The 14,986-nt window shown below is 39.1% G+C and overlaps 1 protein-coding gene across 1 annotated transcript in view; it reads right to left on the bottom strand.

Annotated features, from left to right (window-relative positions):
- ZNHIT6 (zinc finger HIT-type containing 6) overlaps positions 1–14,986 on the bottom strand; it is a gene marked incomplete at its 5' end in the record, with an annotated part of 32,509 nt that continues 17,523 nt past the window's right edge. The window contains 2 exons of the mRNA XM_082053156.1: positions 1–162; positions 3,601–3,725. Coding sequence (XP_081909282.1) covers positions 77–162; positions 3,601–3,725 — 211 coding nt within the window. The 3' untranslated portion in view covers positions 1–76. The remainder of the gene's footprint in view (positions 163–3,600; positions 3,726–14,986) is intronic.

The raw sequence follows: 14,986 nt of genomic DNA, 5'->3' as shown, positions 1-14,986 counted from the left end.
TGTATAAAAAAAGATTTAATTAATTTTTTTAAAGATATATAAAAGACTAATTCCACCCCCTTTTCTCAAAGAACCGTCATAAACTGTCTCGAATTTCCCCTTCTTCCACAGATGAAAGCGATGAACTTTCACCGTCTGAGTTCTCTGCAGGTTCAGTGGCATCTGAGGGTGTAGGACACAAAGAAAAAACAAAGCAGCAATTAGTTTCAGCAATGTTGTTTGCTCACCAAATAGAAGCAGTTTCCTTTTTTGTTTTCCTTTTAATTTACCCTTTTCTTGAGAATAGCTATTTCACATAACCTGTCTCATACCATGGGATAAAGCCCTGGGTAGGACCTTGTTGTTGAAGGACAAAGCAAGACAATGTTAAGGATTTCTTTCAGTTTTTACATCTTGATCTTTCAGTCAAGTAGGTAAGCAGAGTATTTATCCCACACTCTTCATCCACTGAGAATTTCAAGCCCTTCTCTTGGCTTCTTTGTTTTAAATGTTGTTTTCTGGGTTGCTACACACATATCACAACTGTAATGAATTATAAATCATTTACACTTTTATCAGGATTTCAGTTAAGATGGGGAACTGCTGAGAAATTCTAAACAGGAATGGAAAATTAAGATGATGCACCAGTGTACTCCTTCCATATGTTCCAGCATCACAAAGATGGTATTAAGCACATAACTTGTGCAGCCTTGGACATGGCTGTTGTGGCCTGCTATTGCGTCCTGAAACACTCGCATCCCAAATTGGTCCTCAGCCTCACACCCCAAAACTCCTTTCTTAACAAGCACTGACCCCGGTCACCTTGTGGTGAGGTCACCAAGTGCCACCGGTCAGTGGCACTCAAGCAGCACAAAAATAAACTCTGGCAAAGCAGCCCCATGATTCACACTCTGCTCTCATTTTTATTTTCAGTATTTGATCCAACTATGAACTTAAAGAAGCTTTGGAGCATTTAGTGTCAGATGCTTCATTAAGGAAGCGTTACCGAATGGGAGCCGAGGCAGTACAGTTACTGTCTTGTCAAGATAAGTTCTACAGCTGGCAAACATGGATAATACATAGGACACAGTGTGCACCTGTACAGTTTCAATGGAATTTGTTCAAGAAAATAGAAGCATTTCACCCAGAAACATCAGAGGTCACATTTTGTCTACATTAAATCTAGTGTATAATCAATTAACATTTATATGCCAGATATGTACTGAGTAATGCACAAAGTAAGGATTGTTTTTGCCCCTAAGTCCTGTGAAAGCTGCTATAATCCCCAACTATCTTCAGCCATGACTGACCCTGTATGCTGAATCAGAGCACCTGTAGTTTTTGCTATAAGCAAGTCAAGCATCAAAACATCACATAAAAGAATGTGGCAATCTTCTGACTCACGGTGAAGTTCAACAGACAAATTTTAGCTTCAGTTTAGTCTGTTACAGTAAATGTTATTTAACAGGAATTATAGGTTGTCTTCACTCAAAAAGAACACATTTTTATAGTGTTGATAGCATTGCCCAGTTCCTCCCACCATAAAACTGTCTGCACTTTACTTATAATGTAAAATTTAAACTCTAGCTTTAAGTTTTTCAGTGCCCAGTTTCCTTCCTCAATCCTTATTTTCCTTATTTTTTGGAAAATTCAGCCAAGATACTTCAGCCATTTCTAGGAACAAGGACAGGAGAAACAGGCTTTGTCCTCAATAAATTCTAGCATTCTCTCTTTGAAGGTGTCCAGCCCTAGCTCTCCCCCAGTCTTTGGGAGCTGTAACTTAAATCACAGCAGGGAATACTGTTTTTTCCCTTTAAGGAGGACACACAAAAGAAGAGTACAATGACTGTGCCACACTTCAACAAACGTGGTATTCTATCTTCACATGCAGTAGCAGCAAAAAAGCCCTCTTATTTTTATATTCATGTTCTGAATACACTTTTCCTGAAAGAATCTGGAGTTACCGTGCCAGGCTTCCACTCTGAGCAGAAAAAGCTCCAAGAACAGAGGGTCCAAGCCAAACCTGAGGCTGAAGTGTTAATACATTAACTAAGAGGTACAAAAATAAAATATAATAAAAGTTGTGAAAATAATGGTTTTTTTCCCATTAGCTATAATCTTTTGCTTGGTTATGTCCAAGGCACCTCAACAGGGAGCTATGCACCCCATGTAAAGAGAGATTAAGAAAATGAATGGTTCCCCAAAGCTGAACTAGCTGCCGGTGTCCCCTGACTAGCAGCTTCAGGGATGACTGCGAACTGGGCGATCCCTGCAGCAGAGAAGGTGCCTGCCCTGTGACAGAGCCACCGGCACTTCTCCAGGTGTTGTGGCCTCGCCCTTCCCTCTGCCCTTCTCCGCCTTTTACAGAATCAGCTCGTTGCTGCAGCAGCACGACCTCAAAAATACAGTTGTTCAATTAACACTTATTTGAATCTATACCCTTAAAAGGACACGCTCCCTACTAGCTCAGGAGGCAATGACAACCACCATATCCAGCTTAAGTTTATGAGTCAGTGAACTGTATTTCTCTCCTGACATGTAAATCACAGCGGTAGAGCTAACTACTGAGAAGCAAGGGACTTGCTTCTACAACGGATAAACTGAAAGCACCTGGTTTCCTTGTACTTGAGTGCACGTGTGTGCACTCCTTGGGTGAACAGCCCTGGACTCGCTGCTGAGACAGGACCCCAGCTCAACCCCCGCCTCGTGTCTCCTCTCACAAGTTCTTGAGTTGCCGCAGGTAAATAGCCATTTCAAACACATTTCAAAGCTTTTCCTCAGAAATCTGTAAACATCACAGACTGGTCATCGCTGAAAAGTATGGAATTTGGTAACTATGGTGACTAGTTGGGGGACTAAGAGTCAAGAGAACCAATTCCCTATATGAGCAGCTGCAGAAAGCAAAGCTGGGACCTGAAGCTTTTATGCTGGGGAGAAAGATGGAAATAAACTTCAAAACTAAAATACAAATTCCTGCAAGACCTGGACTCTCCTCTAGGCTCCAAGATGGAAGTTTTCCTTCAACTAAGTACTTTTCAAAAGGTAATATTGTGCTTTTAAGCCACCCAAAATGCTCCTTTGTGATTATGATTTCTAATAATTATCCTGTAGTTCAGAACTGTTTGTCCAATGCTAGGAGTTACGTGAGGAAATAACACAGAATGATCCTCTGTATGAGTAGCAGGCTTACTTAAAACTTATTTTCCCCAGACAGCTTGACTTTTTAGAAATAACCAACTCTGTCAAACTTTGCTACATACAAAATTTAGCACAAGTCTGAAGAGTTGGGGTTGGTTTTGTTTGTTTGTGTTGCTGGTTTTTTGGTATGTGTGGTTTTTTTTTTTTTTTAACCTTAGTTGGTAAATACATAGAAAAAAGAATCAAGCACCAGTAAACGTTAGGAAAAACACACCCTATACAGCTTATGGATGTAAGCCATCAGCCACCAGTTTTAAGACTGAGCTTTCCTAACAGCTTTTTTTAACAGCTATCTTCTCTATTGAGAGGGAAATACAAAACATACTGCACATTCCTGGCATTATTAATAGGTGTATGATTAATTATTGTTTATCTAACTAAAATATGTACGTGTAGCATAACAGGAAATAAATATATGCTTACCTTGGCCAAGAACCACCATGTCTTTCTTCAGTGTTTTCAAGACCACAAATAACGTTGGATACTCAATTATTACTTTGCCTTTCAAATTGTCTAGGAGGCTTCTACTGGCATCCAGTTCATTGTACCTTAAAAATAACAGGGAAGTTTATTTGGATTTTAATACTACTAGGGACATAATGTACATTTGGGCAGCAGGGAGGGAAGGCTTCTGGCAAGTCACAGGATTTTCAGATTATATAATGTTCAGAATAACTATTTTATGATTCAAATTATATATCCAACTACGTAATTTCTTTAAACCCTCCTAACATCAAGAGCATTAGAACAAGGGGAGAATCAAAGTCAAATTTCTGTAAGGACTGAAATGATTTATGAGATCTTACTGAATATCTTTACCAAAACAGGATATGGACATAGAGTTATCAAAATGGATATATTTACCAAAATTAAAAAAAAGGAAAAAAAATTCTATTTATGGGCTTTACCACTACAGGTTTAATTTACACTGTTAGTAGTGTACCTTATTGATCATATTTGCTTATGAATTATCAGTAAAGTACTGGGAAGATGAAATAAAACGCGTGTCTGAGCAACCAGTACAGCAAAGGCATATTAGAAGCACTTACAGCTCTGCTTTTGTAGCAGTAAGGGCTCTGATACACAAAACACTAGGGCAATAATTTCTAAAAGCTGGTAGAATATCCCTGTTTATGCCTATGCAAATCTCTGCTTCCAGCAGCATCTGCAAGGAACTCCCCGTAGAACCCCCCCCAGGTGTGTGCTGAAGAGCCACACGAAGCGGTCACACAGCCCTTTCCCAGAAAAGGGTCCTCTCCCAGGTACGGTCACAAATGATGCCACAGTGATATCGAGTACACTGAGCATCTTCTCCACAATTATTTCCTAGAACTGTAGTACCGTCTCCCAACTCTCTCACTGGAAACCGGGACGTGAGATTTTGGGGAAAGGAAGAGGTATTTCAAAGTCCTCTGTAAGAGAAACCCTGTTGCTCCCACTTGCTGTAACTGCGGCATCCAGCAGATGCTCTGATATTATTACACTGCAATCTGAGTTATGCAATTCTTTCTGTAATCAGCATTATTAAATTACTACTAAGCTATTGTATCAGTTAAAGACAAATGAAGTTCAAACCCAAAATACACTGTGGGCAATAAGTGGAGTATTTCCCACAGCTGCTCCACCTTCTCTGATCATTAACATATTATGCAGTTGGGTTTTCTTTTGCCAAAAACAACACTGGATGGGTGAAGGATACTATATCCTTTATGATTTACAGTAATGCGTGATTAAGAACAGTACATCAGAGGAGTCAGCACACGAGAAGAATATCGAAGGTAAAACAGGATTTGAGTTCTTGGGATTTAAGGGAAACTTAGTTTGAGCAAAAGTTATTTCTCTCTCATATTCAACTTCAATCATCACAAAAATATTTGGTTTCATGTTTCTCTCAACCCAAAGTAATTATGACCTCTTCTTAGTGAAACCCTTTAAAAGGGATAACAGTATATTACATTTCTTACTGAATGAATGCATTCATAACTTGGGGATTAGCACACATGAACAGAAACATATTTACTGCTTTATTTACAGTACTCTAAATGCAAAGTATGGCAATACCTTTTCTTTGGCAGGGACCTCAACACATTCTTTTCTGGTTAAGCAAACATTTACCACCAAAAGGCTAAAGTAATTCACATGCCACAATACACTTTCCATTATCTCATGTTTTAGACAAAACATCTTTAGCGTCCAGCTTGGCATAAGATAAAACATTTGTACTTTAAACTATTTTATGATAGTAAATTACTGAAGTGTTAGATCACCGAGTCGGAGCTTTATCTTTTTTTGTTTTAAAGTAATTTTTATTGGTAGACAGTGACAGAGAAAACATCTAAATTTTTAGTGCACAATGCAGGCTGTAAACTCCAGGGGGAATACAACAAAGAAGCTTAATGCTTCTCTTTTTTAAACTTTGCTGTTATTGTCTGTGCTATCCAAAAGACCTCAGTCTAACACATTCCCTACTTTATACACAAGAGCGAGTTGAGGTTTTCTGCTAATCCACCTGCCAACCTCTTCCTTGACTGTGCATGCTTAAAAGATCTCAAAAGAAAACTAATGCTTGTCACTCAGTTCCAAAGTCTAATACAGGACGGCTCCAGAGCAAGACTGATTTTTCAAGTTCTCTCTGAAAGACTTTGTCATGATAAAAACCTTCCCAATTTTATCCCAGAACTAGAACAAAGTCATACATCAGAGGGTGAACAACAAAGACCTATGGGCAAAATAAGACTGCCTTGTAAGGCTTTTCCGGACACCTATATATGCACAAAATTTCAATTTTTACTTAAGAAAAGGCTGGACTTGTTTGGAGAAAAATGAGATGGCATTCTTACAAGTCTTGTAACTTCACCAGGATGAGCCGAGTACAGAGGGTACCACTGGACCACAGGTCCTGCTATGTATTTGCAGGGAAGTGAGTGGTCCTACCACAGGCAGGAGACGGAGCAGGGGGAACCTGGTCATCAGATATTAGCAGATATTCTTTTATCACCAGTTTTACTTACTTGTCCTGTATCACTAGGACTGCATGGACTGCTCAGTAAGAACCCATAACATAACAAGCCACAACCTTCTTCAGGCCCTTCCTTCACTATGTATTTCAAGTGACAACCCACTAAATGAATGACAACCAGTGTAAGTCTGTCCTTTAACTCAGACTCTTCCACGCTTCAGGGCAGGAACAAACTTACCTGAGGCTGTCATCCTAAACAAGCCCCTTCAGCCCCACACGACAGGATGGATTTGAAGATAAGCCTGGCTCCAAATGAACCAACAGAACCAGTGCCTTAACATCCCATCTTCACATCTGTCTTTCAGACCCTCCCTGTTCCCTCTTTTCTCTCGCTGCCCAGTTCATACAAACATCTGCACTACGGTTCCCAGCCCCTGCATTCAGCGGGACTCCTCTTTGCACCTTCTCTCTCCATCTTCTTTCCTCCCTGGTATTTATTTCCCACATTTTGTCTCTCTCTTCCTCTCTTTCCCTCAGCCTCCTTGTCCAACACCCGCCGTCCAATAATACACTTTCCGGATGATTTTCTTTCCCCAGGCAAGGTTTTATGTCCGTGTCACGAAGCAAGAAATAGGCCTGGATTTCTTCTTAATAAGACGACTTCATTTATAAGCACCACAAAGAAACAGTCTTGGCAGACAACAGTTTTTGATTTTAGCTGGAATGAAATAACAATAACTGCTTTTTAAAGGACAAAAATTAAATCAATTTTGCCTGCCAGCAGGCAGTTTAAAAGCCTACAAAAATTGTGACAATTGAGGAAGTTTAACAAGATTCAGCAATCCCACATCAGTTCCCATATAATGCGTGACATTTGCTCTGCGAATGGCTTTGTTACCTTCCAAAAGAGGCCGAAATTAATGTGGCTCTGCACTTCTGCTGGCATCTGTGAGTTTCTGCAAAGGATAGTTTCCACTATCTATAGTTATTCCTCCACCTTCCAGGAATTCAACAACTCAGCCTCCTAATCTGTCTCCCACAGGCAGGAATGCCGGATTAGGTCACCGCATCACCAGCAGCTCCCCTCGAGCAGAGCCCCGGGCTGTCATCGCAGCGGCAAAACCTGTCTCCATGAATTCAGACAGCAGGAAATTCCCTGCTGATCAGGTTTTCCTGAATGTCATCTGCAGGAACTTTGATTTTAATAATAATAAAGAAAAATCCGCAATCTGGAATTAAAGATAAATTGTAAGCATGTTATTCCTTTAGTTTAGTCTTGTAGACACTGAAAAAGGAACAAACAAGCTTTAACCATCTAAATAATTGTAAATATTACTAAAATGCATATTTGTATAATGATGTTCATAATTTTCCTGTGAGAGAGATCAACTAAAACCCTTGTGCATACTTTAAACAAGGATTATTTTTCTTCCTAGAACTGAGTGGAAACATCGAGGTATTTACTTGGCATAATTCAGATACAATAAATCATGCTATCTACTTTGGGCCTAGTCCTAAGAATCCACAACCAAACGTCTGTGAACTTATGGGAAGAATCAAGATTTTTTTCCCCCCAAACAAAAGACGGTGGCATTTCTTAGGTATCTGCATTTGCCTAGAAAAGAGCAAAGACTGGGTACAGCATTTAAAGTCTCTCCCAAGCACTCATTCTGAAGTGCTGCAGCATCAAGATAATAACTAACAGATGGACTTTCATTCCTAAGTGGTGAATAACCTCTTCGTGTGGTTGGGATTTGGTGAACATGGAAGTAATGAAATGCACTCTTGAATTAGGTATAAAAGGAAAGTTACATTGCAGAAAGTAAACACAATGTATTGAAATAATGTGCAATTTTTATATTTAGCTTTGTCACTAGAATTCAGACATTCTAAAAATCTGGAACACAGTGAATTCTGTTAGTCCATATGTGTGAAAAAGAATTAGAAAATTCAACAAGCAAAAAAGCAGAGACCTTAGAAACAAAAAAAGGAAATGACTTGCCGTAACACTTCCCTTGTAACTAATTCTTATCAACAGCTGAACAATATGGAAGACTGCTCTGCCTGAATGCTCCTTTAAGGAAGGGAGGCAAGAACCATGTTCAAGTTAATACTTTGATTAAAAAATAAATATATACTACAGTTTACAGAAATGGTTTAAAACCTTCTAGCTCCTCCTTTCACTCTTGGTCCACGATTTTTGTCCTGGTCTAGGACCTCCATAATTTGCCACAACAAATGTTCGCTAATCTCTCCTCTCTACTGTCTGCACCTGCATAGCCCAACCTGTACCAATACAGATCAGATGCCTGGCCAATCCCTGTTCAAATCACATCCCCATCTTAAAAACACTTCCAGCACAGATGCCCTTTTTCTGAAAAATGGAAAATGAGGACAAGAAACCTTCTCTTATAACCATTTGGCCCACAAGTCTTGCTAGGAACCAACTAAAAAAGCATAGGAAGAAAAGTTGCCAGCATACCAGGAAAGCATCTCAGCCATTATCACCACCTCCTAACTATACCTACATAAACAAAATACATAAAGGCACTTCCAAACACCAAGAAAACCACTAAGCTTTTCCTTGTCATATTTCAGCCATAGATCATCCTAAAAGACCATACTGAGACAAGCTGTAACAATCTGCGGTCTCCCCCCTTTTATGGGCCGTAAGAGGCTCCTCCACTAGGGAAATCTAAGAACTGCTGAAAACTGAACTGTAAAGTGGGAAAAATCAACCCAAAACCCCACAAACCACAAAACCCCTCCTCCTACGAACACATTTCAGGGAGTTAAAACATTCTGGAAGAAAAAAAAAAAGTAATACCCAGGTGAAGACAGCAGTGACCCCAATTGGCACCTAAACTATTTGGCACAACAGTAGATGTCCAGAAAGATTTAATGGTTTATTTGCTTTTACCCTAGAAAACATATAAAACAGTTAATGGAAAGAAGAGATAAGCAAACTAAGACTACAAGTATGTCACCGTAGAAGCACAAAGGCTGTCCTTGTTTAAACCTCTTGAGAATGAGACAATTGCACAAAGAGAAAAACACAGTAAAAGTTGTTCAATGACTATCACGGAAAAATATAGTTGATGGCAAAGCCCATAAAGCAGATAAGGCACCTGCTGCTGCAACAATTTAGAGGACTGAGCATTAAAAATGCTGTGTTGAAAGGATTCAGGGTGCACAATAATGATGTAAAGATTAACTGAAGTACAAACAATTCTGTATCTTTTGCTTATGGGAGAAAGTAGGACAAACCAGAAGGAAAATGTGAAACCAGCAAATGTCAGTTTCTTGGATTCAGTAAAACTTGGTCCAAAGAATACAGAAGTGATACTGAATTTCAAGAGAGCAAATACTTTCCCCATCTCATAAGACATAATGAAAAGAACTAATAAAATCCAGCAGCAAGTAAAGATGCTATAAATCAAGTGCATCACAACTATATGCAAATTTACCTACTTTGCAAAGCCAGGCAGCTTTAGAAACTGCTCAAAAGCTCAAGGTTAAAAATCTTACGTGATACAGAGCAGACATACTGAAGAAGGGTATACCAGAATCATGGAAGGCCTCTATATGACTGAGATAAAGAAACAAAACAGCCTAATGAGTTAATGATAGCCAGAAGGCCTAAAGGGAATATGAAATTTCACAAGGGAAAAGTTATTAAAAAGAGAGAGGGTTGACTACTGAAGATGAATGCCTGAAGTTTCAAAAACTGGAAAGATATTTGTGGCATCTTTAGTACAAGTGAAAGCTGTGGGTGGTTCCTCAAAAATGCAAGGAAGTCAAAATATGCAACTTGTACCATTAATAAAATACTAGTCGGATCACGGAGAAGCAGCAAATATTGTAAGCCTGATTACAGTACTTCTGTTACACAGCCTCATGAAATGTAAGTGTAAATAATTTCAGAGGTGGCAAGTGTACCAAGGAATACCAAAGGATGCAATGAAAAACTCTTAATACATCAAGTTCAGAAAACTAATAGGTCAAATCTCATTTGATATATTAACACAAGTACGCAACGCACTGTTAAAACAAACAAATATAAAACAGACAAGAAATCAGTCCTTGTAAATTGGCAATACTTTTGTTATTACACTTGGGTTAATCCCAGGGAACAGGAAGAACTGATACTTCTGTAATTTTGGATCCCTAGATAACAAATTCTAATTTCCAAATTTAGTTCAGACACACATAGCGTGAATACGTCTAAAACTCTGTACTAAATGGTTGAAACATATCCACAAATTCTGCTTATTTGTACGGGAAGCACCGTGCCATAAACTTACCACTAAGGGGTTACAAATGCTTTACAATGAAAAGGAAAAGCTATGAAATAAAGAAAACAAATTATTTTCTTGGCAAAGACGCAGGAAGGTCAATTCCCTCCTTGGCGAGGTCGAAACAATCAGCCCTAGCTCATTTCCGTCAAGAAAGAGAAAAAACAGAGGGATTCCCCTTTGGCAGCATCAGCAGGAAATAACAAGTTTTCTCCTCCCTGACTGAACACGGAGAAGTTCTCCTCTGCTCGGCCATTGGGACAAGGCCGGTGGCTGCGCTGCCATGTCTCAGAATGCTGCAGCTTCCAAGTCCAGCCTATACTTCAACCGCCCTCACACACAAACCAGCTTGTATCTTAGCTCCTTGAAGCCTCTTAACTCCAGCCTCGTCATGCCGCCTGGTCCCCAAAACTGAGAAAATCGGCGAACTTTAAGTCAGCATCTCACAGTGTCTTTTTTCTTCCAAGAAACTAGCATCAGATGCTCTTCTTCCTTCGGAAAAATATTTTAACAGCAACCCAAATAGATATAGTTGAATTAAAGCCCTCGATACACCTCACAACACTTACGCTAGACTGGAACAGGACAAATGGTTTGAACATTATTTCTGCTCTACAGCCCATTTTTAGCAGCTCCTTATCCTAGCCAAGGGGCAACAGATTATTTAACAGGGTTTTTCAAATTGCAGCCCTTCCTTAGACTTCGTGGCCCTTTTGCCTTCAAGTCTGCCTTATATGTGCATGATATACAGCACATGTATTTCCACACTATGCATATGTTACATAGTATGTATGCACAGCCTATGTACAGGCAAGTTCCTCTCTTCTCCCTAGGAGAGATGGCGGGCTGGAGCAAACTGCAAGATATGTTGTGGAAACAGCCTTTCCTCCGAAAGAGGAGAGGAGACCTGCCTGCGCACATGCTGGGTTTGGCCTGCTGCTGCCATGCTTCAAGCCCAGCTATGACGCAGAGAAGAGGCTACTGCATACAGTTTTGTATCTTAGAATTTGGGATCTGCCTACCTGCTTTACAAGCATGAAGGGTTAGAAGGTCTTCAGGTTTGCCTGTGGTGCTTACAGAACACCACGAGATGACTAGATAGGACAAACCACCAGCTGAAGGCAGCACGAACACTTTTATTGTTATCTCATCCTCCACCTCTTTACTTACTCACATATTCCTCCTCTGTAAGTGGTCTGGATCCAACTCGCTCCAACACAGACTGCAGAATTTTGGAGCGGAGGCTATAATGCCAAATAAATGTTTGTGCAATAGATGTCTCAGTCAGCAACTCTCTAGCTGGGACACTCCAGAAACCCTAATGCAATACCATTAATTATAAACAGTTCATCCAAAGGAATTCAGCATGGGTTACAAAACGCTCGATTGTTACTTTAAAAACAGGCGCCTACTGGTTCACAAAGGAATCCCTTTCAAGAAAAGAAATGAATGGTTGCTCAAGATAGTAAGATGGACAAATTCTGTGTTTTTTGGAATCATCCCAAAAATCTTCTCAAAGGTCAAGTAATTGTAGTCAGACATCATGAACACTCAGCTATGCATGCTACAGATTCAGACCATACATACTACTTCTACTCAGCAATTATTAGCTTTCTGCTTTTCATCTGTGTTGTGTAATACAGGATTTCAACGAAAAACGTAAGTAGAAAGGAAATAGATATGAAGGAAAAGTGACTATTTTTTTACAGCAAAGCTGTGTACCCTGGCATTTGTCGCTCTGCATCACTTTTGTCAGCAGAGAGACTGATGTTCAGATAAAGAAGGAGCAAGTGAAAAATGACACTGAAATGGCTTCAGTAACAAAACTAGAAAGCCTGAAATGACCTACAAGAAAACGTAACAAAGTATTCAGTAAGAAAAGCTGAAGGTTTAATTAAAAACAAAAAAAAAGAAAAAAAGAAAAGAACACAAATCAAAACCCAGCACTCTGGGAAAAAAACAGCATCAAATATTAATACACAGGAGCGCTGTATTTAAGACACAGACTACGGACCAAATTCTATTTCCCCTTGAACAGTTCGAAGTCACCAGAGCTTAACTGCAGTTGTGCACCGAAGAATGACTATTGTGAGCCAGCTCCCTGCTTTTGTAAAGCTTGCAGAGCTGCTTTTGTGCCAGCTGCTGCGAGCCAGAGAGGAGTAATGAATTCTGCTGTCAATCTTCTGCTGGCATGGGCTAAAGCCAGCCTGGGGTCTGGTCCAACTCATGCCAAGGCCGGCAGTTCAGCCAGGGATTTGTATCCTTAATTCCTGTCTCATGTATACCACGTACTACACTAATGGGAAGAGAAACTGCTTCCAAAGTAAGGCTAGAGAATCTTAACTAAACCACCCCACGCTGTCCAACATTTGCAGAAAATGCAGAGGAGGATATAACGCTTGAAATGTGCCAATTCCAGTGTATTTGTTTTGCTAGATGAAGCAGTATTTTTGAAATGAGGTTGTAATACAATGATAAAAAGAACCGATCCACACATCACACTAATGGCAGTGATTTTTTTAAAGCAATCGAGCTACATATGAAAGCAGGAAGAAAAGACTACAAGCTCTCGTGTTTTTACATGGAGTTCTTCACAAATGGTAATGCAGAACGAAGTGCCCTAGGAAGATGGTATGAAAAATTAAGGAAAAAATTAACACTATCAATATTGGAGGCTATCTGCAACATATTTAAATAAAAGAGATTTTTATAATCTTAAAATCACTGACAAAACAGATATCTAACAGAAATTTTTAATGACAGGAAAATAAATAATCCAACATGAATACTACGTTTAAAAAGATTTGGTTCCATTACATTTATATTATACTTTGAATTCCAAGACGATTCTCTAAAAGTCTGTTGGCATATTTGCACACACTAAAGCAAAAAACTTACTTCATCTTCCTAAATCTATTACTGTGACTACTGCGACCTACTGATGTGATCTAACCCTTAGTTATTTAAAAACAATAGACTACAAAAGAAAATTCTCTTTGAGCACAGAACTCAGTCATCCAAGGAAATAACTCATTTCTGCCAGCTGATCTTGAGACAGGGAAGTGCTCCAAAATTACTAACATTATCCAGCCTTCTGGGAAGCAACTGCATTGGATCAGTTAAAGCAAAATAAGCGTTCACCACCATAAAGCAATGGCATTTGGTAGAGAAGAACCTCTGATACTTGTTTAACAGATTTTCTTCCCTGCAGACCACAAGAATTAAGTGGCAAACATGCCAGTATTCTCATGTGCACCAGCCAGTGTCACCACAGAGAGAAAGAAGCCCCTCGATGTCGGAGCTGGTACAAAAATGCTTTTGGTATTTTTGGCTTTCTGAGTAACTGAAACATGAGTTGCACCAGTACTACTGGTATAAAAGCCAATACTACAACTGATCCTATACGCATCCCTGTATGGCATGGCAGTTTTACAACAGAAAAGCTACAGGATACGGTCTGGTGTGGCTCTGTACTCCAGCTCCCTGAAGGATGCAGTCCATTGAAAGCAGTGGGCTTTGTAAAGCTTTTAAGGCCAACCAGCCTATAGTTTCCAAGCACTTAAATATTCTGTCAGCGCCTACTGATATCTTCATATCCCAAAAAGTCTTCTGCAACAACTTATTCTGAAACAAATGTTCACATGCAAAAAAGAAAATCACTATATTAAAGACCCAACATTGATATTTAAGAAACTATTATTCTTTAATCTCATTAAAATAAACACATTTGATTAAAGGCTGGCAACTATCTAAACTACATTCGTGCAAGATGTTACTGAACCCAGTAAAAGAGATGTTCCATTTGTGTGGTTTAACCTTATTAAGATTTACCTAATTAATTGTCTCTTAGATTAAAATATCTACTGTAAACCAAGTCTGTTGCAGTTATTTCTCTTCTAGAAAAGGGATAATCTTACACAATAAGGACAAGTTAATAACTTTTTCATTTAATATCTGTAGTTACAAAAAACCAACAATTGACCATTATCTTATAACAAGTATCAATGATCTGATGGATTTAGGATTTTTTTTTTCTATTTTTTTACAAAGCCTAATGAGGCAATTATCAGGAAAATAAGAAGGTGTCTTTCCCAAACCAGATTGTATAATTTGGCAGTTGTATCTTTTCTTCCTTAGTGGAAAAAGCAATACTCTTACCATATGAAGTCACTTTGAAGGCATCCCAAATAAAGGACTGAAAACAGTCAGGACACTAATTTATCCTGAAGAAAGAAAAGACTACTTTATAAAAGAATGTAGACTGTAAAAATCATCCAAGAAGCAGCAGTTAAACCTTTCTTGGAATAGTTACAGCCAACAATGGACACCAACCACCAACAAAATATTGCACAATAGGTGATAGAAGCAAGCACCACCGAACAGAAAACTATTATAACCCATTCAAACCTAGATTTTTTCCAAACCAAGGTTTTAAAGGAAGAAGAGAGTTGTGCAACACTCATTTTTTTCAAACTCTCCTTCATAAGCTTCCTCATAAAGTAAGTGCAGTTAATGCAGACTATCAAGCAGTTTAACAGTTATGGTGTTAAGAGCA

Source organism: Streptopelia decaocto (genome assembly GCF_964273445.1).
Source record: "Streptopelia decaocto genome assembly, chromosome: 5".
In the NCBI taxonomy this organism is placed as follows: Eukaryota; Metazoa; Chordata; class Aves; order Columbiformes; family Columbidae; genus Streptopelia; species Streptopelia decaocto.
The sequence above is the reverse complement of the archived record's forward strand: the minus strand, read 5'-3'. Positions and strand labels throughout refer to the sequence as shown.